Source organism: Fukomys damarensis, unplaced genomic scaffold (genome assembly GCF_012274545.1).
Source record: "Fukomys damarensis isolate Sample0158 unplaced genomic scaffold, DMR_v1.0_HiC HiC_scaffold_37, whole genome shotgun sequence".
NCBI classification, from domain to species: domain Eukaryota; kingdom Metazoa; phylum Chordata; class Mammalia; order Rodentia; family Bathyergidae; genus Fukomys; species Fukomys damarensis.
This window is the reverse complement of record NW_022900949.1, coordinates 40,817,963-40,843,817: the sequence shown is the minus strand read 5'-3', so window position 1 is coordinate 40,843,817 and position 25,855 is coordinate 40,817,963. Positions and strand designations below refer to the sequence as shown.

Sequence of the window (25,855 nt, the reverse complement as noted above, 5' to 3'; positions counted from 1 at the left end):
TGGTTTTTATATCTTCAGATAACCATTTTTATTTTAAATGCAAGGTCTTGCTATGTAGTTCAGGCTGACCTTGAAACTCACAAATGTAGTCTAGGCTGAACTCAAACTCACTAGGATCCTCCTGCCTTAGCCTTTTGAGTGCTGAGCTTACAGGTAAGCACCACCATGCCTGGCAAGATAACCAGATGTTAAATTTATAAGATTGCCAAGTTGCCTGAAATATGTCTGTGGTATGAAACTTAACAAAGGGGCTGGACAGCTAAGGCTCAGTCTTTATAAGTTTTACAATTTTTCTTCTGTCAAAAATTTCCTTTGTCATGTTTTTCATATATATAAGAATTATATATCCATTTGTTGCTTCAGTAAGATAGTGTAAGGAAAGCTGTTAGCATAGAGGAGACTCCCATCAACACTGATTCCTGATGCCATTGTCCCTCCACTCAAACTTTTAGGAGCTCTGTGAAACAATTTTTTTCCTGTCTTTTCTACCTGATTAATTTCTCAACTGTAAAATGTTGCCACCATACTCCAAACTGCAGTGTCTCAGATACATTATAGATCAGAATGAAACAAAGGGTGCAACTTTTAAAATATATGCTGTATTCCAGCATTTCTACTTCTAGGAAATTTTCTACAGAAATACTTAGAAGTTTGCAAGGACAGATAATGAGGATGCTCATTTACATTATGTTTTTGTTTGCTTGTTTTTTTTTTAAGATGATCTTGTTCTAAGGTCCAGACTGGCCTTTAACTTTTGGTAATCCTCCTGCTTCAGCATTTAAAGTGCTGGGATTACAGGTGTGCTCTGCTTCTTTTGCCCATTTTTTAAAATGACTGCTGGGAATGTAGCTCAATGGTGGAGTGCTTGTTTAACAGGCATTAGGCACTTGTAATTGAAAATTGGAAATAGCAGATGACTTTTAGGGAAATGAGCTAGTAAATACATTATGAATGAATATAATGCAACCTTTAAAAGGAATCAGATTCAAAAAGACAAACTGTAGGACAAAAATGTTGAAATGAGGGACAAATGTTGAATGACTATTTATATTAGATACTAGAGTATTTAAATTTGTAGAGACAGAAAGTAGACTGGTGAATGCCAGAGCCATTGGAGAGAAAGGGAGTGGAGAGTGTTGTTTAGAACCTACAGTTTCAGTTTACACACTTTTTTTTTAGTACTGGGGATCAAACTTGGGACCTTGTGCTTGTGAGGCAGGGAGCAACACCACTGGGCTAAATCCCCAGCCCTGCAGTTTCAGTTTAGAGAGATGAAAAGGTCCTGGTAATGGACAGTGGTAATGACTGTGCAAAGTGCTACTGACGTGTGCACCCGAACAAAGAAATAATAGACTTAAATAGTAGCATTTATATTATATATATACCTCAGTGAAAAAAAAGGGCAGGGCATGTAGTAGTATCAGTACCACCAAAACAAAGAAAGAAAGAAAAGGGGAAGGGGAAAGGAAGAAAGAGAAAGAGAAAGAAAGAAAAGAAACCCTGAACTTAAAAACTTAATTAAGATGCATAGTTCTCATATATTCTCCCCCCAATCCTGTATCCTCCTCCCAAATAAACTCCTCCGGTGTCTCATCTGCCTTGCTTGCTTGCTTGCTTGCTTGCTTGCTTTCCTTCCTTTGAAGCACATCATTTGTTGATACATATTAGATATACATAATGAGCACATTCATCACAGGGAATTTGTATCTGTACATGATATATCTCTTCTTTTTCCCCATCCTCCCCTCCCTTGATCCCTCTTCTTACTTACAAAGGTTTTGTTTCCATTTGTTCTTCTATTTTCTTCTCTTTTTGTTTCTTCTTTCTTTTATCCCTCCCCGCTTCTTTCTCAATTTGAACATTTTCTTCTCATTTGCCAATATCTATTATACATTTTGGTCCTTATTTTCACTTTTCATTTCTTACACCAGAGAAACAGTACAGTAAATGTGTGTCCAATTTATTTCACCTAAGAATATGGTCTCAAGGTGCATCCATTTTTAGCTAGAAATGTCTCACGCTTTTCCTTCTTTATGGCAGAGTGGTACTCCATTGTATAAAAACATGGCATCTTTATCCATTTGTCCATTGATGGGCATTTGGGCTGTTTCCAAGATACAGCTATTGCAAACTGTTCCACTGTAAACAGGGATGTGCATATCACTGTGGTGTGATGCTTTTAATTATTTCAGGAAGATACCAAGAGGAGGAATAGCTGGGTCAAATGGAACCTCTAGTTTTAGTATTTTGAGGAATGTCCACAGTGATCACAGTGTTCTCCACAGTGGTTGCACCAGTCTATACTACCAACTGTGTGGAAGGTTTCCTTTTCCCCCACAGCTCGATCAGCATTTATTTTTGGCTGATTTCTTGATAATAGCCATTCTTTTTGGAGCAAGATGGAATCTCAGCATTGTTTTAATTTGCATCTCTCAAATGACCAGTGATGTCGATGACTTTCTCATATATTCACTTGCCATTTGACTTCTGCATCTGAAAAAAGTTCATTTCGGATTCCCATTTTGGGATTGGGTCTTTAAATTGGGGGGAGTCTGATTTTTTTGACTTCTTTATATATCCTAGATATTAGTCCTTTTCTAAGAAATATCTGGCAAAAATTTTTCACACTCTGTGGGTTGTCTCTTCACTCTGTTGGTGGTTTCTTTTACTGTGTAAAAGCTTTTTAATGAGACCCTAGTTGTTGATTTTTTTGTGGTATTTTATGTGCAGCCAGGGTTTTGTTCACAAAGTCTTTGCCTATACCAGTGTCTTCAAGAGTTCTACCTATCCTGTCTTCTAGAAGATTCTGTTTTAGTATTTAGGTCTTTAATCCATTTTGATTTGAGTTTAGTGCATAGTGAAAGATATGGATCTAGTTTTAAACTTCAGCATGTGGAAAGCCAGTTTTTTCAGCACTATTTATTAAAGAGGCTGCCTTTCTTCCAGTGGAGGTGTATAGCTCCTCCAGCAACCAAGATAAGGTTGCTAAATTTGGAGTTGTTTCATCTTCTAATCTGTCCCATTGATCCTCAGGTCTGGTTTTTTGTTTGTTTGTTTGTTTGGTTTTTTGCTAGTACTATCCTGTTTTTATCACAGTAGCATTGTAGTATAATTTCAAGTCAGGGATTGTGATGCCCCTGCCTTATCTTTGTTGCCTAGAATTGCTTATTCTGGATCTCTCCTGGTTCCAGATGAATTTAACGATTGTTTTCTCTAATTCTATGAGATATGCCATTGGTATTTTAGTAACAATTACATTAAATCTATATAACAATTTTGGCAGTAGGGCTTTTTTTTTTTTTTTTTTTTTTTTTTTTGGTATGGACATTTTCACTGTTTTGGTTCTTCCTTCCCAAGAACAAGTGATATCTTTTCATTTTCTGATATCCTCTTTATTTCTTTTTTCAGAGTACTGTAGTTTTTTATGTAAACATCTTTTACTTCCTTAGATTGATTCCTAGGTATTTTACATTTTTAGATGCCATTATGACATTGCTATTTCCCTAATTTCTCTCTTAGTGAGTTTGTTACTTGTTTGTAGGAATGTTGTTGAAATTTTTGTTTGTTTGTTTGTTTGTTTGTTTTTTGAGACAGGGTCTCACTATGTAGTTGAGACTGACCTAGAACTCACTATGTAGCCCAGGCTGGTCTCGAACTCATAGGGATCCTCCTGCCTCAGCCTCCCAAGTGCTGGGATTACAGGTGTGCACCACCATGCTCGTCAGAATGCTATTGAGTTTTGAGTGTTTACTTTGTATTCAGCTATGCTATTGAATTTGATTATTAAATTTAGAAGTCTTTTGGTGAGGTTTTTGGGATCTTCTATGTAGAGTATCATGTTACCTGCAAATAATGATAATTTAACTTTTTCCTTTCCTGACCTTATTACTTTTATTTCTTTTTCTTGTCTGATTGCTCTGGCTAATATTTCCAAAACTACACTGAACAAGAATGGTGACCACAGACATCCTTGTCTTGTTTCTGATTTCTTTGTTGATTATTTGTAGTTGATATATTCGTGACAGGGATATTGAGGTCCCCCATTACAACTGTATTAGTGCTTATTTGATTTTTCATGTCTGTTAATATTTGTTTTGTATAGTTGAGTGTGCTGGTATTTGGTGCATATATATTTATGATTATTATCTCTTCCTCTTGGATTGTTCCCTTTACAAAGATATAGTCACCTCCTTTATCTCAATCAGTGCTGGCTTGAAATCTACTTTGTATACAAATAGAAGAGCTGTCCCTGATTTTTTCTAGGTTCCTGACCCATGGAATACTGTTTTCCATTCCCTGACTGTCTATGAATTTCTTTTTGCCTTTGTCATTTTATTTTACTATTGTTCTCTTTCTTCCCCCTCTGTTTAATTACCTTGCCTTGCCTCGTAGATTCATTCTGTTTAGGTTCATGGAGTTGTAGTCCTTGTTATCTCTTTCTAGAATGTCCTTCAAAAAATGTTTTAGAGTGCTGGTCTGGTAGTCATGAATTTCTTAAAGTGTTCTTTTTCATGGAAGTATCTTATTTCTCCATCAACTTTTTTGGGGATGGGTACTGGGGATTGAATTCTGGTCCCTGTGCTTGCAGAGCAGGCACGCACCAGAACCACTGAGCTAAATCCTTGGCCCATCTCTGTCAATTTTGAAAGATAGTTTTGTGAGGTACATCGATCTGGGTTGGAGGTTGTTTTCCTTTAGGGCTTGAAATACTTCACATCAAGCTCTCCTTGACTTGAGGGTGCTGTGATTCTGATAGGCTTTCCTTACAGGTGATTTGTTTCTTTTCTCTAGCTGCTTTTAGTATTCTGTATTTGTGTTGGATTTCTGGAATTTTGAGTATTATATGCCTTGGTATAGATTTTTTTGGTATCAGGATTGGAACTCAGGACCTTGTGCTTGCGAGGCAGGTGGTGGAACCACTGAGCTAAATCCCTGGCCCTAGATTTTTAAAAAAAAAATCATAGGTAATTGGAGTTCTATATACCTCACTTACCTATATGTCAAATTCTTTTTCCCTGGTTGGTAAATTTTCTGCTATTACTTCTGTGAACAGGTTTTTTGTGTTGTTTGCATTATCTCCTGTTTTTTCATTGGTGATCAATCTTATATTAGTATTCTTTTTTTTTTTTTGGTACCGGGGATCCAACTCGGGTCCTTGTGCTTGCGAGGCAGGCGCCGGAACCACTGAGCCAAATCCCTGGCCTTATGTTAGTATTCTTTGTGTTATCTAGCAGCTATTGATTCATTTTTCATGATCCTTTGCTATTTTTAAGAAATCTTTCATGGTTGCTAACTGCAGCCCTGTCTTACATTTCCCTTTGTTTTTCCTCACGTACTGAGGATTGAACTCAGGACCTTCCACTTGCAAGGCAGGCATGGTACCACTGAGCTATATCTTGTATTTCTCATATTCTGTCCTCATATTGGTTCATTCTGCTGTGTATACTTTTCAGTGGAATTTTTTAATCTCTTGGATATCTGTTTGAGTCTGCTATATGGATTCCATTTCTTTGCTATGTTGGGTATTGATGGTTTTCATCATTTTTCGAAGCTTCTCAATATTTTTATCTGTATTTGCTCTAGTAACTAATCATATCCTTCATGATGGTCACCTTTTGTAGTTATGGAAAAACTATTTCTGCTTTGATTTTTTTTCTTGAGCCCCATTCATCTGCTTTGTTACTACTTCAGAGAATCCAGGTTGGGGGATGTTCAGACTGTCCCACTTCGTTACCCCTGTGTTTGCCTTTGTGTGGTGGAAGTTTGAAGTTGCATCTTGCTTAATTAAGTATCTTCTCATTTTCTGGGTTTTTTTGTTTTGTTTTGTTTTTAGTTTTAATTCCTGCATTGATGCTTGTAAATTGCTTATGGCAAGTAGCTTTATTGCTAGTATTTAGAACTCTTAGGAAATGACTACTTGTCAGAGCTATCTTGCAGGTATAGTTGACTTGGTTTTGAGTGTTTTGGAAGATCCTACCTCTTCAATGTAGTGGGGATGAGAAGTTGCTGCCTATTTGACCTAGTCCCTGGTTCTTTGTCACTGGCCTCTGGTATTGTTTGTGACCCTAGGCAATCTTAGTTTTGGCACATGAGGAAAAACAACAAAATAGAACAACTATGTCACCTTGGCTAAAGTAGTACAGTCAGCATCAAAGTTAGCATCAAATACAACCTAGAAAATGACAAGCTGTGGTAACTTAATTTGCCACCTTTAACCATATGAACTAGATTTGTAGTTATATACCAAAACCTAAAACAAACCAGAAAATTATATATAGTAAATAGGCCCTCAGAATGACAATTTTATCCTCAGGGGAGAAAATTTAAAAGAATTTAGGGGGGAAAATAGAGAAGTAGAAGAAGAGGAAGAGATTAGAAGCAAAGCTGGAAAACAAAAGAAGATTATGCAAATTTTGCAAAATTGGTGAAGACAGGAGGGAAAGAGAAGAAATTAAAAACAAGAACAGAAGAAAATAAAAAACTAGAAACTGTTCACACATATAAAAACAAGAACAAACAAGCAAAAAGCAAAACAAAAACAAGAAAAGTAAAGAAAAGAAGAAAATAAAAGGGAAAAAAAATCAATTCAAGGCGTGTCTCTGCTGTCACTGGTAGAGAAAAGTGGCCAGATAGAGTCCAGATCTGTATTGATTAATCCCAACAAGCCAGCTGTAGATTCATGGTGGGGTAGTGGATAATCCTTGCAAGCTTGCACCTTTAGTTCCACTGAAGTTCAGGCTGGTTTCTGGCTGGAGGCTGGAATCTGCTTTGTTCAGCCTGCAACACTCCATGTGCTTCCTGCTGGCTTGAACTCTGTTCAGCCTGTCCCTGATGGAGGTGCCTGCAGTTGCTGAGAGTTCCAAGCTCAATTGGACCCTTTCCAAGATGACTACCAGCCAATCACCCTCTCCTGGGGATGTCTAAACCCAAATAACTCACCAGCTACTGCAGTCCACTGTGTCCACTGCTCTGTTCCACTGATGCGTTTCTCTGTGGACACCTCTGGGGTCACTAGTAGTAACAGTATGTTTGAGTCACCCTACATAGTGAGTTAAGGCTCACGAATAAAGTGCCTCTTGCTGCTGTCACCTTTTTCACTGAAGTTTGTCTCTTCACTCTCCCCATGGGCTTCAATTGTCACTTCAGATCCTTGCTGGGTTCCAGGGACTCACTTCCCTTCTCTTCCTCATGTTGCTATATTCCTGTGTCTGGACACCAAATCTCAAAGAGGCTGATTCCCTGCTGCTCACCACTCCATCATCTTCCTGGAAGTCTGTTTTCCCGTCTATCTTCCTGAGAGCTTGTTTGTAGGTTCTAGCAGGGGAATGCAGCCTCATATATATGACCTTGACTGAGGAAACAGTCCTCTTCTATCAGGGGTGGTTGTCCTCTTTGAGTGCTCAGTTTCAGGAGGGACACACATGGAGCAGTGAGGGAGGAAGATGACACCCACCTAGCCAGCTAGATCAGTCGAATCAATCCTGGTGATTAATGGGGCGGCACGTGTCACAGCTAGATTGCCCTTACATCCCCATCTGCCTTTCTGAAACTCCTTACTCGGTTATACTTTAGAGGACACTACTACTCTGTTAGAGACATTGAATCAGGACCCAGCCCGAGGATGGAGGAAGAAGGAAACAGGTCAGTGCTGTACATCTGGTCTTGCTGTCGGTGGTGGCATTGTGCACTGGAGGTAATGGTCTTGTCACCGGGAAGACTGCAGCATGGATCCTTTTTTTTCTGGTTTCTATGTGGACACTGAGGTGGGGTGGTAGCAGGACATTTACTTATCCAGCAAGCATCTTTTGGCCCTGGGAATGCCCCCCATAGCTTCCTCAGGTGCACGTTGTATTCAGATTTTTGTTGATTGGCTTTTTCTAATTGAAGTTATGCTAATTTAGTCTCATAGTTAAGCTTCAGGAAGCAAGTAACACTTTGGCCATTGACAACAAACAGCATTATCAATATATGGTGACCAAAAGTTAGCATTCTAGTAAGAAGTGTTTTGTTTTGCTGTTAGGAATTCAATTCAGAGCCTTCACATTGACCTACATCACAAACCCTTTTTATTTTATTTTATTTCTTTTGAGACAAAGTCTTGCTCTTTAGCCCAGGCTGTCCTAGAATTCAAGCCTCAACTTCCTAAGTGCTGGAATTACAGGTGTGCATTGCCATGCCTGGCTTGAAGTTATTTATGCCATCAAGGTGCCACTTATTTCTGGATGAAATGGTAGGAGAGGATAGTATCTCTAAAATGTGCTTTCCTGATCAGAACAGGTAGTAAAAACGAGTGAGTTACAACAGGAAAAGTCCTGCCTTGATTTTAAATCCTCACAAAATGTAGATGTTGTTGAAGTGCTGTGAGCACCTATAGGAACCTCCTCACAGAAAATAAAGATAGTAACAGTTGGAGCTGCCATTCGTAAAACCCCCTCTGTGCTGGGACTCCTGTTGTGCTGGAGGCATCTTCACCTGTGTTCTCCACCTGTGCTCTTTTTCTTTTTGTTCCTGGTTTTTCTATGAAGTGATCAGAAGTATTTCATCCTGTTGTGGATTGAGAGATTTTAGGCTTTTTTGTTGAACCCCTGTGAGTGTTGAAGCCCCTGTGGGCTAGAATCACCACTGTCTCTCCTGCCTGCTGTCAGTCCTGGAGAGTTCACAAAGCTTTCCTTGTACTATTAGATTTATCTTAATTTTTACAAATCTATCTAACTAATGTTCTAAAGGGGACATAATGACACCTCACAATCAGTAATTTAGATTTACTTGACGCAATGGGGCTGTAGTTTTGGTGGAAGATTTTGTGGGTCTTTTTTGTTTTGGTTTGGTTTTGGTTTGAATAATTAGGGGGAGCTCACAACAATGTTTATACTGCCATGGTTCTGGAGGCCAGGAATCTTATTTTTTACTTAAGTCTTTTAGTTTTAGGGCCAGGGATTTAGCTCAGTGGCGTTGCTCCTGCCTTGAAAGTGCAAGGTCCTGAGTTTGATCCCCAGCCCTTTTTAAAAAAAAAATTTGCAAAATTTTTGACAGGCTGGGCTCAAACTTGAAATCCTTCTGCCTTGGCCTTCCAGAGTGCAGTGGCTGTGGGCAAGTAACACTGTGCTAGGCCCAAATTTATTTTTTAAAGTTGTATATAACAGGTTCTTAAATTGTTAAAATTCTGTAATACTAGCCAGCTATTATGATGAACATAGAGTTCTGGTCTGATGGTGAAGAGAGCTGGGCATTGCAGTAATGCTGGTGATTCTAGAGAGAATAGCATCCATTTCTTTCTAGAGAATAGCATGCCCTTTATAGAAAAGTTTGTCCAGAGTTTTGGATGTTTGCTCTTTTATTTGTCTGTTGGCTTTGGGGAAGGATCTGCATTGTTTTATGGTTGTCATGAAATAATTCCAGTTACAACTTGCAGTTTTTATAAAACTAGAATCAAATGTTGTTGAGAGTGAAAATGAGCACCTAGTGTTGGTGCCTAGGAGTTACGTTGTTGCAAGGCTTTTGTGCCTTGTCTCCCTTGTGCTGCTGGTATGGTGTCTGTCAGCTGCTGCAGCATGGGGGTGACCATCGTAGCCAGCTGAGCTGCAGCTTCTTTTAAAGTTAAAACTGTGATTCCAGCATTCTTAGCAGTGATTCTTCCCGCTGCCTGTTGTTTTTCTGTGGTGAGGCCTAGATGATAAAGTGCCTCACTGCACTCATGAGCACAATTATAGTGTCTACTTTAAGAGTTCGGGGAGTGCTAGTAAGCAGGATCTCACTTTTGGCACATTTATATTGGTTGTAAGCGAGGAGTTGATCTCTTCTTCTCTGACCTGTCCACCCTTGCGTACACCTTGGGAGATTGTGTTGAGTTGTTAACCTCACTGGTGTGCATGTGCACCATCGACCAGTGTCATCTATTCTATCATGCAGTGAAGCTCTTAGCACACAGGGTGGGCAGCAGCAGTATTTACTTGTAGAGGATTCAAAATCTTCAAGAGTTGAATAGTCATCTGTCTTTTCCTATAGTTTTATTTATTTACTGAGTATATTCGGGATTAAACCCAGGGCCCTCATACTGAGATACTTCCCCAGCCTTTTTAAAATTTTTTATCTTGAAACAAAATCTCACCAAGTCTGTCTTGTGAGTTGCCCAGGCTGGCTTCAGTCTTGCCATCCTGCCTCAGTTTCCCAGTGTATTTGGATTATAGGTGTGCTCCACTATGCCTGGCCCTATTTCAGTTGTATGACCCCTCCCATCCTATTATTTTTCTTTCCCAATTGTAAAAGTAACTTCTCAGAAAAAAAAAGTAACGTGCCCATAGTTTGAGAATATTTCAAGAATTTCAAGCCAAGTGAGGTGGCGCATGCCTGTAATCCCAGCACTTAGGAAGCTGAGGCTGGAGTTTTGCTATGAATGTGAGACCATCCTGTGGTACATAGTGAGTTCAAGTCCAGCTTGAACTCAGTAGGGAGACAGTGTCACAAAACAAAACACTCAAAACATTTAGAAAACTGAAAAGAAAATAATGATTTATTATTATTTTTTTTCTCCTTGGTACTGTATTTGGGATTGAACTCAGGGCCTTCTCACTGACTTACATCCCCAGCCGTTTTTTTTGTTTGTTTGTTTTTTGTTTTTGTTTTTGAGACAGGGTCTTGCTGAGGTGGTAAATTGTCCAAGCTGGACTTGAACTTATGATCCTTCTTCCTCAGCCTCTCATTGTTCCAGTAATATGTACCACAGCTGGCTGGGAATAATGATTTCACCACTTAGTACAGGGCTTGTTTTATGGTACTTGAAATTAATATAGTATATAATTTATGTTAATATATAACAATTATAAGTGCCACGTTTAAACATTTTCAGATTATGGAAAACAAAATTACATGAGAAAGAGAACGTTTATTTAGACTGAAAAAAGAAATCACAGAAAGTTATACATTTTATCAAGCAGACAGTTATGCTTTCTTTTTGGCGATATGGGAATAGAACTCAGGACCTTCTGCTTGCGAGGCAGGTGCAGTGCCACTGAGCTAAATCACCAGCCATGATTACACATTTTAACAACACATTTTGAAGCAGCATTTTGACTGCCTCTGTGAGTGTTAGAACTTTTGTTTTTGAGGCAGGGCCTTGCTGTAGAGTTCAGACTGTGGATCCCAGACTAGTCTCAAACTCAGGGTGATCCTCCTGCCTCAGCTTCCTGAGTACTAGGATTACAGCCATGTGCCACCATGCCCAGCCTAGAACTTTCTGTAGAGAGTACAGAAATGTCACATAGCCTCTCCCCTAGGGTGGTTGATACCATCTACTTATTATTGACAGCTTGGAAAATAATTTTTTAGCTTCAGAACTTGTGTTGTGTAAGCTTTTATATTATTGTCTTTATTTGGGAAACCCATGTAAAGCAAGTCACACAAGAGCAGTGGGACTTCAAGGTATTAAAATTTTTTATGTAGTGGTTGCAGGGCCTTGGAAGAGGACAATCAGCCATGGCCCCTGTGAGTAATTGGAACTTTCTCTTAGTTTTTATTTGTGTGTGATAAAATATATATAACATAAAAAGGACCATTTGTTTTAATCTTTTTTATTTTTATTTTCCCTGAGGCAGGACCTTGCTACGTATTCTGAACTGGCCTTGAACTCACTATTTAGCCCAGGCTGGCCTTGAACTCATGGTGATCCTCTTGCCTCAAGTACTGGAATTACAGGCATGTTCCACCCTGTCCAGCTGTGGTTTAATTTTTATGGAGCCGAAAACTTGGTTTTTGTGTTTTCCTGAGTCAGTGGTAGTATAATGCTATATACCCATTTGATCATTATGGTGCTCTGCCAAGCAAGGTGTCCTCTCAGAGTCAGACATTGGTGGCTTTCCTTCCTGGCTTTATTTTGCTAAAAAGTCCTTCAGCATTATCTTGCTGAGACATCTTGTTTAAAGCTGGCCTGAGAAAGTCCTCCTGAAGAGGCTTTCTCTATATCAGCAATGGTGAACCCTTTAAAGACAGAATGCCAAGCCGGGAGTGGTGGCACACGCCTGTAATCCCAGCACTTGGGAGGCTGAGGCAGGAGCATCACTGTAAGTTTGAGATCAGCCTGGGCTACACAGTGAGTTCCAGGTCAGTCTCAACTACATAGTGAGACCCTGTCTCAAAAAACAAAACAAACAGAATGCCAAGATCAACCTAAAACCCACTTATTTATCACCAAGTGCCAACACTACAATTAAACCCAAATAGTGAGGTTTTAGTTTAGGAAAAAAAAAAATCTTATCCAGTGTTGGGCTGCTGGGGTGATGTGTTTTACATGCCAACAGAGAGGGCTCTGCATGCCCACTGCAGCATATATGCCATAGTTTTGCCACCATTTCTCAAGACCAACTCAGAGCCTTTCTTTGCTTTGCCTGAAAAAGATGCAGAGAATTCTCTTTCAGTGACTTTTTTTTTTGAGATAAGGTCTCCCAGAATAGTGCAAGCTGGCCTGGATCTCAAAATCTTCCTGCCTCAGTCTCCCAAGTGTTTCCAGGGGATTACAGGCCTGTGCCACCATGCCCAGCTTTTCAGTGACACTTTAGTAACTTGAAAACCTTGAATCTTTGGAATATGACCTCTGTATCAACACAGAATTTTTGAGTACTCGTTAATGTTTGTGCTGTTATTTTGGTGGTACTAAGGACTAAACCCAGCGGCTTGTGCATGCTAGGCAAATGTTCTACCACTGCCCTACTTCTCCAGCCCCTTTTATTTTTCATTTTGAGGCAGGGTCTCACTACATTGTCTTGAACTTGAGATCCTCCTACCTCAGCCCCTTATATCCCTTAGCTGGGATTATAAATCTGTATCACCTTGCTCAGCTAATGTGTTTGATTTAAACTATGATAGGATTTAAATCATCTCATATCCACTTTTTAATTTTATTCTTTAATGAGTAGTCATCTTGTTGCTGGAGGGACAGACAGTCCCATGGGGCTTCTTTCCAGGTTCTTGGTGTCCTGAAAAAAGAATTAGACAAGACATACAGAAAAGGTAGCAAAAGTGTTTATTTATTGAGAGCAGAAAAGAAAAGTATGTTCTATAGAGTGAGAGTGGGCTGGTGGAGGGTAAGAGAAAGGGGTCTTTTATATCCAGAATTCCTGAGTTCCTTCTCTTCCATGCAAATAAGGCATTGAGATAATTGTTCTTTCACTCACTCACTTGGTGTTGAGCCATTAAACTGTCCTATCAAAAACTTTTGGCACTGGACATGGTGGCACATGCCTGTAAGCTCAGCACTTGGGAGGTTGAGGCAGGAGGATCACCACCAGTTTGAGGCCAGCCTGAACTGAACTATATTATAATGAGACTCTGTCTCAAAAAAACAAAAACAAAACTCTTTTGACTTCCTGTTACATGTAAATGAAAGAATAAAGCTAGTGTTTTTGATTGGTTGTGTCCACATGCAAATAAAGAATTGAAAAGCATTTTCTAATTGGTCCCGTGAATGGTACCAGATTCAAATGAAAGAGAAAATAGCACTTTTCTGATTGGTTCTGTGTTCGGTGATAAATTTGTCACTGTGTTGGGAGTGTCCCTTGCTCTTTTGCCCTATCTTACTTTCACTTGATTTTTTTTTTCTTTTTTTTGAGACAGGGTCTCACTGTGTAGTTGAGACTGCCCTGGAACTCACTATGTAGCCCAGGCTGGTCTCAAACTCACAGTGATCCTCTTGCCTCAGCCTCCTGAGTGCTGGGATTACAGGTGTGCACTACCACGCCCAGTTCTCTTGATTTTCTATGAGAGAACTTCTAAAAGATTGGTTGTTGCCACATTAAGAGCTTCAATTTTGTTTACATGGAGTGTTTCTACACCAGGTTCCAGATGAGTATTTAGGTTCTTCATTTATACTCCTAAATAAATGCAGCCATGAGAAGGTGGTAATTGCAAAATAAACACTAGTTAGTACTTGGAATGCAGTTTGCAAAGTGTGCTGTGTGACTCATTATAACAGTACTCCCTGTACAGTTGGTGGGATCTGCTGTGGCGGGTGCTTAGGATGCTTGCAGCATGTTCTGTGGAGTATTTACTCTCTGCACTGAGCACAGGAGTCACAATCTCTTTGTGGAATTTCTTTGCAAGTGGAGGTAGGGTGGGAAGAGACAACAAGAAGATAAATATATGTGTATGTTAAATGAGGATAAATAAAAGAAATTTAGGCAGAAGTACATGAAGGTGTGTGGTTGAGAAAGTGATACTTTTAGGTAAAGTGACTTAAGCTTTCAGGAAAGAGGCTATAACCTCTGGGGTGGTCCCAGCTATTTGGGAGGTTAGAGCAGGAGGATCACATGAGCTCAGGAGTTCAAAGCCAGTTTGGGCAACATAACAAGAACCTATCTCAAAAATTTAAAAATAGCCAGTGTGGCAGCACAGGCCTGTAATCCCAGCACTCAGGAGCTGAGGCAGCAGGATCACCACAAGTTTGAGGCCAGCCTGGGCTACATTATGAGTTCAAGGCTACCTGAACTACCTAGTGAGACCTTGTCTCACACACACACAAAATTAAGAAGGGCGACATTTATATGTGATAGTGAAGACTGAAAATAAAAGAGATGATAGTAACGTGGAGCTGCAGGAAGTTAAGAGAGTGAGCCAAGGGGAGGATATCTGGGAAGATAGGAAGCAAAGGGAATAGCAAGTACCAAGGCACTGAGTAGATATTTGTCAGGCATATCTGACAAGTAACAAAAGGAACCAATATAACTGGGGCAGATTTTATGTAGTTTCTCTTTTCTTATGAGTCTCTGAGGGAAAGACGTATTGGACCTTTGTGTTTTGGTTCTGTTTCTTGTGATTGAAGGAAGCTTTTGCTTTGGCTTTACAAGAGTTGAAGAGAAGATATCTATGTAACTGGTAGAAATCTGCTAGTATTGAGACCTTCATAAAAATCAGACTTTGAAAGGAAGCAGATGGTCTTAGGATGTGTTGCTATTGTAAAGCACTTGGGTGTCACGCATTTATGAGGCAAAACATAGCTATCTTTGAAATCCTTACAGTCAGTGGGTATCCTCACCACTAAGAAGATAGCAGCCCAGGAAGACTCAGGAGTGACAATGATGCTTACTATGCCAGAGACACTTAAAGTGAGGCAAAGGAGCCCAGGTACAATGGATGGGAAAGAACCTCCAGCCAATGCGTTCCATGTAAGAAACTACTTATCAGTAAATATTATCTTTTTAATATTATCTCTGATTATCAAAATAATATGTACTTTAAACATTTTTGTAAATTCTAGCTGGACATGGTGGTACTCGTATCTCAGCAGGATGGGAGGCTGAGTCAGGAGGAGGATTGTCTTGAGTTTAAGGCCAGTTTGGGTTCAAGACTAGCCTGAACTACATAGTGAGACCCTCTCTCAAAAAAAAGAAAAAAAAATTGTGAATTCAAAAATGTATTAGAAAAAATTAATCCCTTTATTTTTGGGGGGTACTGGGGATCGAACTCGGGACCTTGTACCTGTGAAGCAGGCAGCAGAACCATTGAGCCAAATCCCTGGCCCTTAAGCCCTTTATTGAAATGTAATAATCAGTGAGATTTATTTGATTCTAAGTCTGTTTGATGTATTTTGGCAAAGTTACAATCATATAATTATTGTCCCAGCCACAACATGGGACATTTTTATCTCCCCTAAAAGTTCTCTGGCCTTTTGGCCATCAGTCCTGTTCCCCAACTTTGGCCCTTTTGGCAGCCACTTACCTGCTTTCTCTGTGTGTGTGTGTGTGTGTGTGTGTGTGTGTGTGTGTGTTCTTTTTCTTTTCTTTTTAAGATAGAGTTTCACTGTGTAGTTCAGACTGGCCTTGAACTCACTGTGTAGCCCAGGGTGGCCTCAAACTTGTGGTGATCCTGCTGCCTCTGTCTCCCATGTGCTGGAATTACACACATAGACCACCATTCCCAGCATGCCATTAAATAGTTTTGCCAGTTTTTCTAAAATTTTAGTAAATGGAAGCACAGCATAGAATCTTTTATACATATTTTTCTTTCCAGTATAGTGCTTTTGTTAACATTCTTTTTTATTCCTACATAATATTCAGTTGTATGGATGTATCACAAATTGTTTATCCATTAACCTATTTGATGGAATTTGGGTTGTCTACCTTTTTGCTATTGTGAATTGTGCTATCAATATTTGTGGTGCTGGAGGTTGAACTCAGAGCTTTGTGCATGCTAAGCAAGTGCTCTACCACTGATTACAGCCCCAGCTTTCATTTTGTATATGTATTTTAGCCAGGGTCTTAGGGCCCAGGCTGGACTCAAACTGTTTTGTCTTAAGCAGTGTACCAGCTTTAGCCTCCCAAGTAGCCATGCCAAGCCATAACTCTTCTGCCGTACGGTCCAAGTGGCTATGCCCTTACGCATTCCTACCTGCAGTAGTGAGGATTTCAGCAGCTGACCACCAGTGATGGTGTAGTTTTATGGTTGTAAGCATGTATCCTGATCAGATGCTGTGCGGCCCTTGGGGAGGAGGTTTGAGTGTTGAGGGTTGTTTTCTGCAATATCTCTTGTGTCCCTTGACTGTTTGACCCTGGAGCTTTTCTTGAGGCAAAGTGGCCTCAGTGGATCCCATTTGTAGCCTCATTAAATTCTGGGAGAGTGAGCTAAGGCCCTGAGGCTTTTGTGAATCATAGCTATTTTATTTGCAATGGTTAAAAAAGTTAAGAATATTAAGTCATTGTTTCTAGCAGATCCTTATGCCAGTTGTTGGTAAATCTTGGGGATGAATCATGTTCTGCGTTCCTTACCTGTTCTAATGGACAACTGTGAGGCAATGTGGAAAGGCAGACTAGATGCTAAATCTTAAGACAGTGTTCAGCAGTTATTCCCACCCTCACTAGTCTGTATATTAAGGAGATCCCTAAGCTGGGTATGGTGGCTCACACCTATATCCCAGCCCCTAGGGAGGCTGAGGCAGAAGAATCAAAAGCTCAGAGTCAGCCCAGGAAATTTAGCAAGACCCTGTCCTAAAATAAAAATTTTAAAACAGGTTGGGGGGCTGGTTCTTGCATAGAGTTTGAGGTCTTAGGTTCAGTTCCGAATAGAAAACTGGGTGAGGGGATTATCAGGCTTTACTTGTTCATGAAATGGTTAATGAATTTGCTCTTTTAATTCCGAGATACAGTTTGTCAAGATACAAAAAGCCACAACAAAACAGGCAGCTGAAGCAGGTGCTGTCTTCTGCTATCGCTGGGCAGATAAAACACAGAACACAGGATGGGATGTTCCCAACAGAAAGATAACAACTACAAAGTATATAGCATGTTTTCAATGCCAGGTCATCTGAATACATCTGCCTTGATCGCTGCATGGACCTCAACCACCAGTATATGTGATTCCACTGCTTTGGATTATTTTATTTTCTGGCCTGTCTGAGGTGCCTAGTGAGGGAGCTGATCTTCTGTTAATACTTTGGGAAACTGACCTTGCATACAGGGATAGGTCTATGAGGGACCTTAGAAAAGAAGCTCTATTTCATTGACCCTCCAAGTTTAAGTATATTGCACATTGAAGGCAAACAAGTTTATATTAAGAAGTTAAGTAGGGCCAGGACTAAATGCTCAGTAGTTCTGCTGCCTGCCTCGCAAGCACAAGGTCCTGAGCTCCGTCCCTGGTACGGGGTGGAGTGGGGTGGGGTGGAGTGGGGGGTTGGGGGTGGTTAAGTGTAATTGAAAAACAGGATTTGTTCATCACATATAATGAATATCAATATATTTTGTTTTATACTATTTTATTTAAAACCAAAACAAAACAAAAAATCCTACTCACTGGTTAGATCACTCACTGGTTAGATTACAAACTATAGAGATGGACTCCAATCCTTTCTTCTCCATTTTACAGACCGAGAACTAGAACCCAAAAGGAGGGACCAGGGACTTGGAGTTGCTCTCCAAGCAGTTGAGTGGCAGAGAATCAGGCCTCACTTCACTCCAGCTGCAGGCTAATCCATTGTCTCCTCATTCTGCCTCACTTTTAGGAGTTTCCTCTGTCATGAGACTTGGCCATGCAGAAAGGGTCTTACTTTTCCTACTCTGTATCCAAGATGAAGATCAGGAGCAGTTTTGTGGGCTGGGGAGGGTGGCAAGTGTACATTGTGATTTTTGAGACAGGGTCTTGCTGTGTATTTCAGGCTAGTCTTGAACTCACTATATAGCCAAGACTGGCCTTGAAGTCCAGCCGATCCTTCTGCTTCAGCCTTCCGAGTGCTGGGTTACAGGCATGTGGCACCAAGCCTGGCTTCGCAGTTTAATAATTACAGTATCTGCCCCAGGTTTTGTTACAGACAGACTATGAGTCAGTTATTTTCCTTTGGTATTGTTTATCAGGAGGGCTTTTTGGGCTCAGTGATAGAGCACTTGCCTGACATGTACAGTCCCTGGGTTTGGATCTCCAGGGTGGTGGGGGTCTTCTGTAGACTAGTGTGAACCTGTCTGTGTAGAACTACGGAAAAAAAACCTCTGTTGTTGGGCATCTCAGAGCTCCATCTTGTGGAGAGAGTCTGGAATCGCTAGAATGTGCTCATCAGTCTGGTCCCATTATTGTCTGTATGGTTTGGAACTCATTATATGCCTTTCCAAGGAGTTCTCTGGTGTCAGGAATATTGTGTCAGGTTAGAAATCAGGACCTTTGTGTCTCTGTTCTTTGCATATAGGAAGTCTTACTGATTTCCAGTCCTTGAGTCTAGTAGGGATGCACAGTTACTCTCTGAAAGAAAGAGAATTAATACCATTTTAAACTCATTTTAAAGAGGCTACTATAGAAAATATAAATTTGTGGTGAAAGCATGCATATTGGGACAAGCTGAATGCTATATGTATGCAATGGGTAAGCTGTACCATGGCAGTAGTCCCGTGGGCCCTACATGCATTTGAACGGGGCATCTAACATTCTGCAGTTGGAGGGCTCACTTGGGAGCTGTGGCTTACTTACTGGCTTTGGCCCTGGATGTCCTTCCTAACCTCCCCTTGTCAAAATTTCATTGTTTGCAGTGGGAATAGTAGTGTCTGTTTTATAGAAAGTTAGAATAAGAACAAGAAGTTCCTGTAATGAGCCTGATACATAGCAGTTGCTTGGAGTCATAGGAACTCCCAGTAAGAACCCTGTACCACAAGATACTATAGTTCAAGCCCTATAAGCAGTGTAGTAGTAGAGACTGCATGTCTGTGAATTATAGACAGAAAGCAGAACTAGCTTGACATTCCCTAAAACAGTTGACAAGGCATGTACAGAGAGATGCTTTCCTGACGTCCAGTTGTGTGGCTGCGGATGCATAATGAGATCTAGCCCTCCATCCATGCTTGATAAGATCCTTGATTGCCCCCAAAACACAGCTTTGGTTTGGCGAATAGAATAGAGCAGATAAAAATAGTCTGTGACCAAAAAAAAAAAAGTGTGTGACCTAGAACAGTACGTATCTTTTTAAATGGAGTTAGCCAGCCTTGATCAGGTGTTTTTAGATACAGATGTTAATTATTAAAGCTGAGTCCAAGCTTCATTTCTAATAAGGTTAATGGGGCTTGTTTTTGGCCTTGGGCAGGTGGTGTGTGGACACCTTGGTTATGGAAATCTTCCTAGATGATGCATACAGTGGTTTTTCCTGTATTTAAATGCATTTTATAAAAACGTAATTAATGAAGAAAGTTGGGTACCATTTACCTTAGGTTTGACAGACTTACTAATTTAATGTGAATATTATGTTGGAAATCGTCATTTTACCCCCTTGTGGGTTTGTGCTTTTGCAATGCTGTGGTGAGGGCCTTGGCTGTTTAGGAGGCCCTGGAGCCTAGTTTCTGCCTGTCAGATCCCTCCCTTCCTGGCCTACCCCCTCGAAGACTGTTTGTCTTCGGGAAGAGGTGGGGCTGGTGTGGGTAGCGTGGGTGGAGCCCTACGTGAGCTGTAGCTGTTGTCTTTCTCCTGGAGGGGAAGGGCCAGTGGCTGTGCAGCTCCGCATTTTGTTCCCAAGTTCCCAGGCTTCTTCCAACCCACATGTCGTCATTTTTGTTTGTTTCTGGTAGAGTGACCTGGCCCGACAAGCTGAGGAGTGGAGACATCACAGAGGCACGGACAAACAGTTGGAGGACGCGCTGGCCGCTGGACCCCGCTGCCTCCCGCTTCTCTCTGCCTCCCGTGTCCGGAGGATGAGCCCAGCCTTCAGGGCTATGGACGTGGAGCCCCACACCAAGGGCATCCTGCTGGAGCCCTTTGTCCACCAAGTTGGGGGACATTCATGCGTTCTCCGTTTCAACGAGACAACCCTTTGCAAGCCCCTGGTTCCAAGAGAACATCAGTTCTACGAGACTCTGCCAGCTGAGATGCGAAAATTCACTCCCCAGTACAAAGGTGAGCCCCCAGCTCCTAGAGAGGGTCACCAGTCTGGTGAGCTGTGAGGGGTCGTGGCCATGGAAGGCCCTGGCAGCCATCCTGGGAACCCTCACCCCTTCCACACACTCTGTTTTCCCTCCTCCTCCTCTTGGCCCTCAGCCCAGCACCTCATACCCTCAGTTTTCAAGTCCTGGTAAGATTGCTCAATTCTGTTTTGTTTTGTGGATTTGTTTTATTTTTGGTGGAAGCATAGTTGTGTTTTATGTTCAGATGTCTCTTGATCACAGTAACCCATAATCCCCCCATGGGCTGGAAACCATGGGGAAAAACGGGGAAGATTTTACCCAGAATTCTTGCTGCCTGCTTTTTGACCTCCAGGAAACCAGAAGCCCGGTTGATTAGGTAGGCTGGGAGCAGGATTGAGTCAGATGGAATGCAGGAGTGGGAGGACTGTGCTGATTAGCTGCAGGCCTTAGCTATTACAGAATGTCCTCAGAATTGCTATGTGAAGTCAACCCTTTGATTCACATATGGTGACTTTTTCTTCCTTTTTACAATGCGTTCTTTTGGGGACATCAGTAGCCACCAACATGGTCTGATCTTTCATGGGGAGGGAGGGGTATCTTTTGTAAATCAGTGGAGAACATATTAAAGAAATTAATTTTAAATGTGTATTACTGGTTATAAAAAAGACTTTAGAACAACTTAGGTTCTTCTGGGACTGTTGAAGCATTTTTAAGGACAATGTACTGGGAGCCAATCTGTACACTGAAATGCATGTGTGTTGTGGTGGGGGAGGGGGAGTTGGGGGCCCTCACTTGGTCCTTCTCTGTTGTTTTTTTTTCAGGACAAAGCCAAAGTTCCCTTGTTAGCTGGCCACCCCTGCCCCCTTTTTTCCCCTGGTCCTTTCCCCAATGGCCACAGGGAAGTGTGGTCCCCTGAGCTCCCCACCCTGGCTTCTCTGCACCCAGAGCTGGGGCCACCTCAGAAGTATCGTCTCTCTGAGCACGCATTCCCCTGCAGCAAGCTTGCAAGCGGGAGGGCTGAAGGACTGAGGAGAGTGAGTGATCCTGGGTCAGAGAGGCCTGGCAGGAAAGGTGTTCAGCCTGTCGGTTGTAAGGCGCTCGTCGGCACCTGCTGAAATGTTCCCATCTGACAGCCCCTCCTCAAAGACTGTATAATCACACATGGCAGGTCCTAAAGACTCAAGCAGGAGAGCTGCTTTCAAGGCCAGCCTGTGTCTGTGCTCCCTGCACAGCCTTATCTGCCTGTGTTCATTTTGTTCTTTTGTGACTCAAAACTGCAAAGATGAATAAAAGCATAAACAAGAAAGATAAGCTTGGGACACTAACCCATGTGGGCACACTACAGGAAGCCTTTGCTAGGATGTCTTTGTGCTGTGTGGTTTGTTTTTGTTTGCGTCTTTATTTTGCTTTGCTTACCCAATCTTATTTAGGCTGTGCTTTAAAGCCATCCTGCAGGCTGCTGGAGTTTCTGTTTGGGTCATTCAAAATTCCCACGGGACGTAAAGAGCAATGTTGCATTTCTCTTAGGATTAGAAGAATTACATAAAAATTAATAAACATTTTCAATGATGGAAAAATGTGTCTTGTAATTCTTTGGCTCTTGCCTTGTTGAGTTAATTAGAGAGGAAGACTCTTGGCTGTGTTTGCTCCCTAATTGCTTGTCTTGTATGGTGTCATTTTTTTCTAGCTGTTTTGACATTTGTTAGGTTTGCAGATGAGTTTGGGGCCTCTGGCAACATAGAGACTAAGGAACAGGGTAAGAAAAAAAACAAATGTTACAATCATGTTATTTAGAACGCATTTTCCTGTAGAATTAAAAGTCCTTTCTGCTCCTCACCCCCTCTCCAGGTGTGGTATCTGTACACTTCAAAGAAGATGAAGACAGGAACTTGTGTTTAGTAGCGTATCCATTAAAAGGGGACCATGGAACTGTGGACATTGTAGACAATTCAGACTGTGAACCAAAAAGTAAGCTTCTAAGGTGGACAAATAAAAAACACCACGTCCTAGAAACAGAAAAAAGCCCCAAGGACTGGGTGCGCCAGCACCGGAAAGAGGAGAAGATGAAGAGGTGGGTGTAGACTGAGAGGGGAACTTTGGTGCTATGGGAGCAGAGGTGTTGGGGTTCTTGGTTACAGCCAGATTCCCTGGACTGTTGGCAAACTTACAGATGCCCTGTCACTCAGTGACCAATCCCACACATTCTGGCCAGCATCTCTAATAAATTCGGTTAGGACATGCCATTTTTGGCTGGACGCAGGGACGTACACTTGTGATCCCACCAGTTGCGGGGCTGAGGTAGGAGGATCACTGTGAATTCAAGGCTGAACTACATAGCAAGACCTTGTCTCAAAAAAGAAGAAGAAAGACATGCTATTTTAGGTAAACACCTAAAGTGGAAACTATAAAAAAAATTTCACTTCCACAATTGCTCTTTGCCATGCCCTGTCCTGTATCCCACAGATGTGATGAGAACCATCCTTTTACCTTAGGTTGCTCATCAGTTGTAGAGGATATCTGTGAAAGTTGATCCATGAGGCAGTTCCTTCCAAGTTCCGTGCCTTAGTAGAGCTTGTGAAGATATAAAGTATAAATTAGCCGAGTGTGGTAGGCACATCTATAATCCCAGTGCTCTGGGAGGCTAAAACAGGATTGCAAGCCTAGCCTAGGCACCTTACCAACTTGGCAGGGCCCTGTCTCAAATTGAAAAATGGGCTGGTGTTGTAGCTCAGTGTGAAGGCTCTGTGTTTAACCCTCAGTACTACTAAATAAGCCTGTATAATACAACTTAAGTAAATTAACCTTATTCCTGTGGAATTTCAATTCTGATTTTCCCATTCCCTAGCATTTAGTCGGGGGATCCTGTATACCAGAAACCAAGGGTTGGTATTTACTGGAAGGGGAGTGGAGGCTGCCCACCTTGATAGTTAGGGTGCAGGGGCTGCTCTTATGTTTTAGGTTCTCATTGCATTTTTTTTCAGTCAACTTTCTTGAGTAATGTGTATGATAACATATACCCATTTGGGCTGGGGATTTAGCTCAGTGGTTTTGCTGTCTGCCTGGCAAGCACAAGGTCCCAAGTTTGACCCCCAGTACCCCCCAAAACATATATATATGTGTGTGTGTATATATGTGTATGCACCCCCATTTAAAGTGTTTATTAGAGTTTGGGCAGAGGTGTACATTGTAACCACTACCATATCAAGATATCATCTCGTCGTTACTCCAGAAAGTTCCTCATGCCTCTTTGACACTGATTATTTATGACATTGTGATTTATTGAATTTTTATCTCTTTATAGCCATAAGTTAGAAGAAGAATTTGAGCGGCTACAGAAATCTGAAGTCTTATACTACAGTGTAGAAAAAAAGGGAAATATAAGTTCCCAGCTTAAACACTATAACCCTTGGAGCATGAAATGTCACCAGCAGCAGTTGCAGAGAATGAAGGACAATGCCAAGCATCGGAACCAGTACAGTATCCTTTCTTCATGGCCCTCTGCTGTGGTGGAGGGGCAAGGCAAAGAGTAGGCTCTGAGGGGGTTGGATTAAACCATGGTAGAGTTTTCTTTTTTTTCCTACCGTTAAGTTTATTGGTACATTTAAAGCAAACAATACAGTTACATTTATCATTGGGATCTTGTACCTTTACATGGTATGTCTTGGTTCTTATTTTTTTCCCTTTACTTCTGCCCTCTCTTCACCCCCTTCACCCTTCCCTATTTACAAAGACTGTTTCCATTTTTTCATTGTTTCATATTTTTTCTTTTCCCTCATTTCCTTTCTCCTTCCCATCCCACTTCCCCTTTATATTTAAAGCAAAATACAGTTACATTTATCATTGGGATCTTGTACCTTTACATGGTATGTCTTGGTTCTTATTTTTTTCCCTTTACTTCTGCCCTCTCTTCACCCCCTTCACCCTTCCCTATTTACAAAGACTGTTTCCATTTTTTCATTGTTTCATATTTTTTCTTTTCCCTCATTTCCTTTCTCCTTCCCATCCCACTTCCCCTTTATCTCTTTTCTTCCTATTTCACATTATCAGTTATACCATTTGAACCTTATTTACACTTTTAGTTTTTCACACCAGAGAAACTATTCAGTATTTACTCAAGCATGCCCTGTTTATATCACTTAAGAGTATAGCCTAAATGTGCATCCATTTAGCTGTAAATGTTTCTCATTCTTTATGGCTGAGTAGTACTCCATTTTATAGAAAAAACCCATCTTTACCCAGTCTCCAGTTAATGGGCAGTTGGGCTGTTTCCAAGCCTTACCTTACTGTGCAGCTATAAACATGGTGCATAAATCGCTGTGGTATGTTTTTTTTAATTCTTTTGGAAAGATACCTAGCAGAGGGATAGCTGGGTCAAGTGGGACCTCTAATCCTAGTTCTTTGAGGTCGTGGTGGAGTTTTCTTCTAGGGCTGTGTAGGATATGCTGTGTGATAACTGGGCAAATATTGCATCCTTTATAGCTAGAGTGTGGCCTAGGTGTGCAAGTGGGTGGAGATAGCGGTTAGTTATCTTCAGGAGTGATGGGTATCCTTGAAGGGCTCAGCCTACTTTTGGTGGGCTGTAGCTTTGGAAGCCTGGAGGACATTGGCAGAGGCTGGTCTCTGCAGACTTTTGCAGAAAGTTCCTCAGTGCTCACCCGCGAGAGCTGAGAGGTAGAACAGGCTCCTGTGCTGTACACAAGGAAGCACCAGTTTCCTTTAATTTGTTTCCCCTTCTTACCCATTAAGCTCTTAGTTTGATGGCCTTGGTTGTGGGGTTTGTTTGTTTGGTTTTTTTATACTGGGGATGGAATTTAGGACCTTGCTCTTGTGAGGCAGGTGGTGGCACCACTGAGCTAAATCCCTAGTGTCAGTTGTTCCTTTAATCTTACAGGTTGAAATTCCTCAGGATTTAACTTTTTATTAGGGAAAACATTTTAAAAATCAAATAATACACTGGATACTGAGGTACTTGTCACCCAGATTTCACAGTTGGCCCACTGTGTCAATCTTGTGTCACGACTGTATGTAACCAAGCACAAGTATAGTACTGGGGTTTAAACCAAGGGCCTCATACATGCTAGGCAGGTACTGTACCACGGGGTTTACACCCCTAGCTCTTTTTAAACAGTTTTTTTCCAACTAGACATTTTTTGAAGGAAATTTAGAATACATCATTTCATCCATACACATTTTTTTTGTTGTTTTTATTTATTTTTTAAGCCAGGGTCTCAGTTTGTAGTTCAGGCTGGCCCAGAGCTCTTGGCAGTCCTGCCTCTCAAGTGCTGAGATCACAGGTGGACACCACTATGCTTGGCTATATGCATATTAGTATGTATCTTTAAAAGATAAGGATATTTTCAGCCGGGCGTGGTGGTGCACACCTGGAATCCCAGCACTCTGGAGGCTGAGGCAGGAGGATCGCTGTGAGTTCGAGACCAGCCTGGGCTACATAGTGAGTTCCAGGTCAGTCTCAACTATGTAGTGAGACCCTGTCTCAAAAAAAA

General features: G+C 41.3%; 1 protein-coding gene and 1 long non-coding RNA gene across 5 annotated transcripts in view; one reads left to right on the top strand and one right to left on the bottom strand.

The window, feature by feature from the left end:
* The window catches only part of Ip6k2 (inositol hexakisphosphate kinase 2), a 37,277-nt gene that overhangs the window by 5,797 nt on the left and 5,625 nt on the right, over positions 1-25,855 (top strand). For 2 of the 4 annotated variants that reach the window (XM_010615627.2, XM_010615628.1), the window contains 3 exons: positions 20,019-20,343; positions 22,200-22,422; positions 23,653-23,828. In XM_010615627.2, coding sequence (XP_010613929.1) covers positions 20,019-20,343; positions 22,200-22,422; positions 23,653-23,828 — 724 coding nt within the window. The other 2 variants (XM_010615626.2, XM_010615629.3) reach the window with 2 other exon arrangements.
* LOC104856276 overlaps positions 22,024-25,855 on the bottom strand; it is a 9,746-nt gene continuing 5,914 nt past the window's right edge. The window contains exons 2-3 of the long non-coding RNA XR_778584.2: positions 22,839-22,922; positions 22,024-22,095 (exon numbers count right to left, since the gene is read on the bottom strand). This is a non-coding gene — a long non-coding RNA (uncharacterized LOC104856276). The remainder of the gene's footprint in view (positions 22,096-22,838; positions 22,923-25,855) is intronic.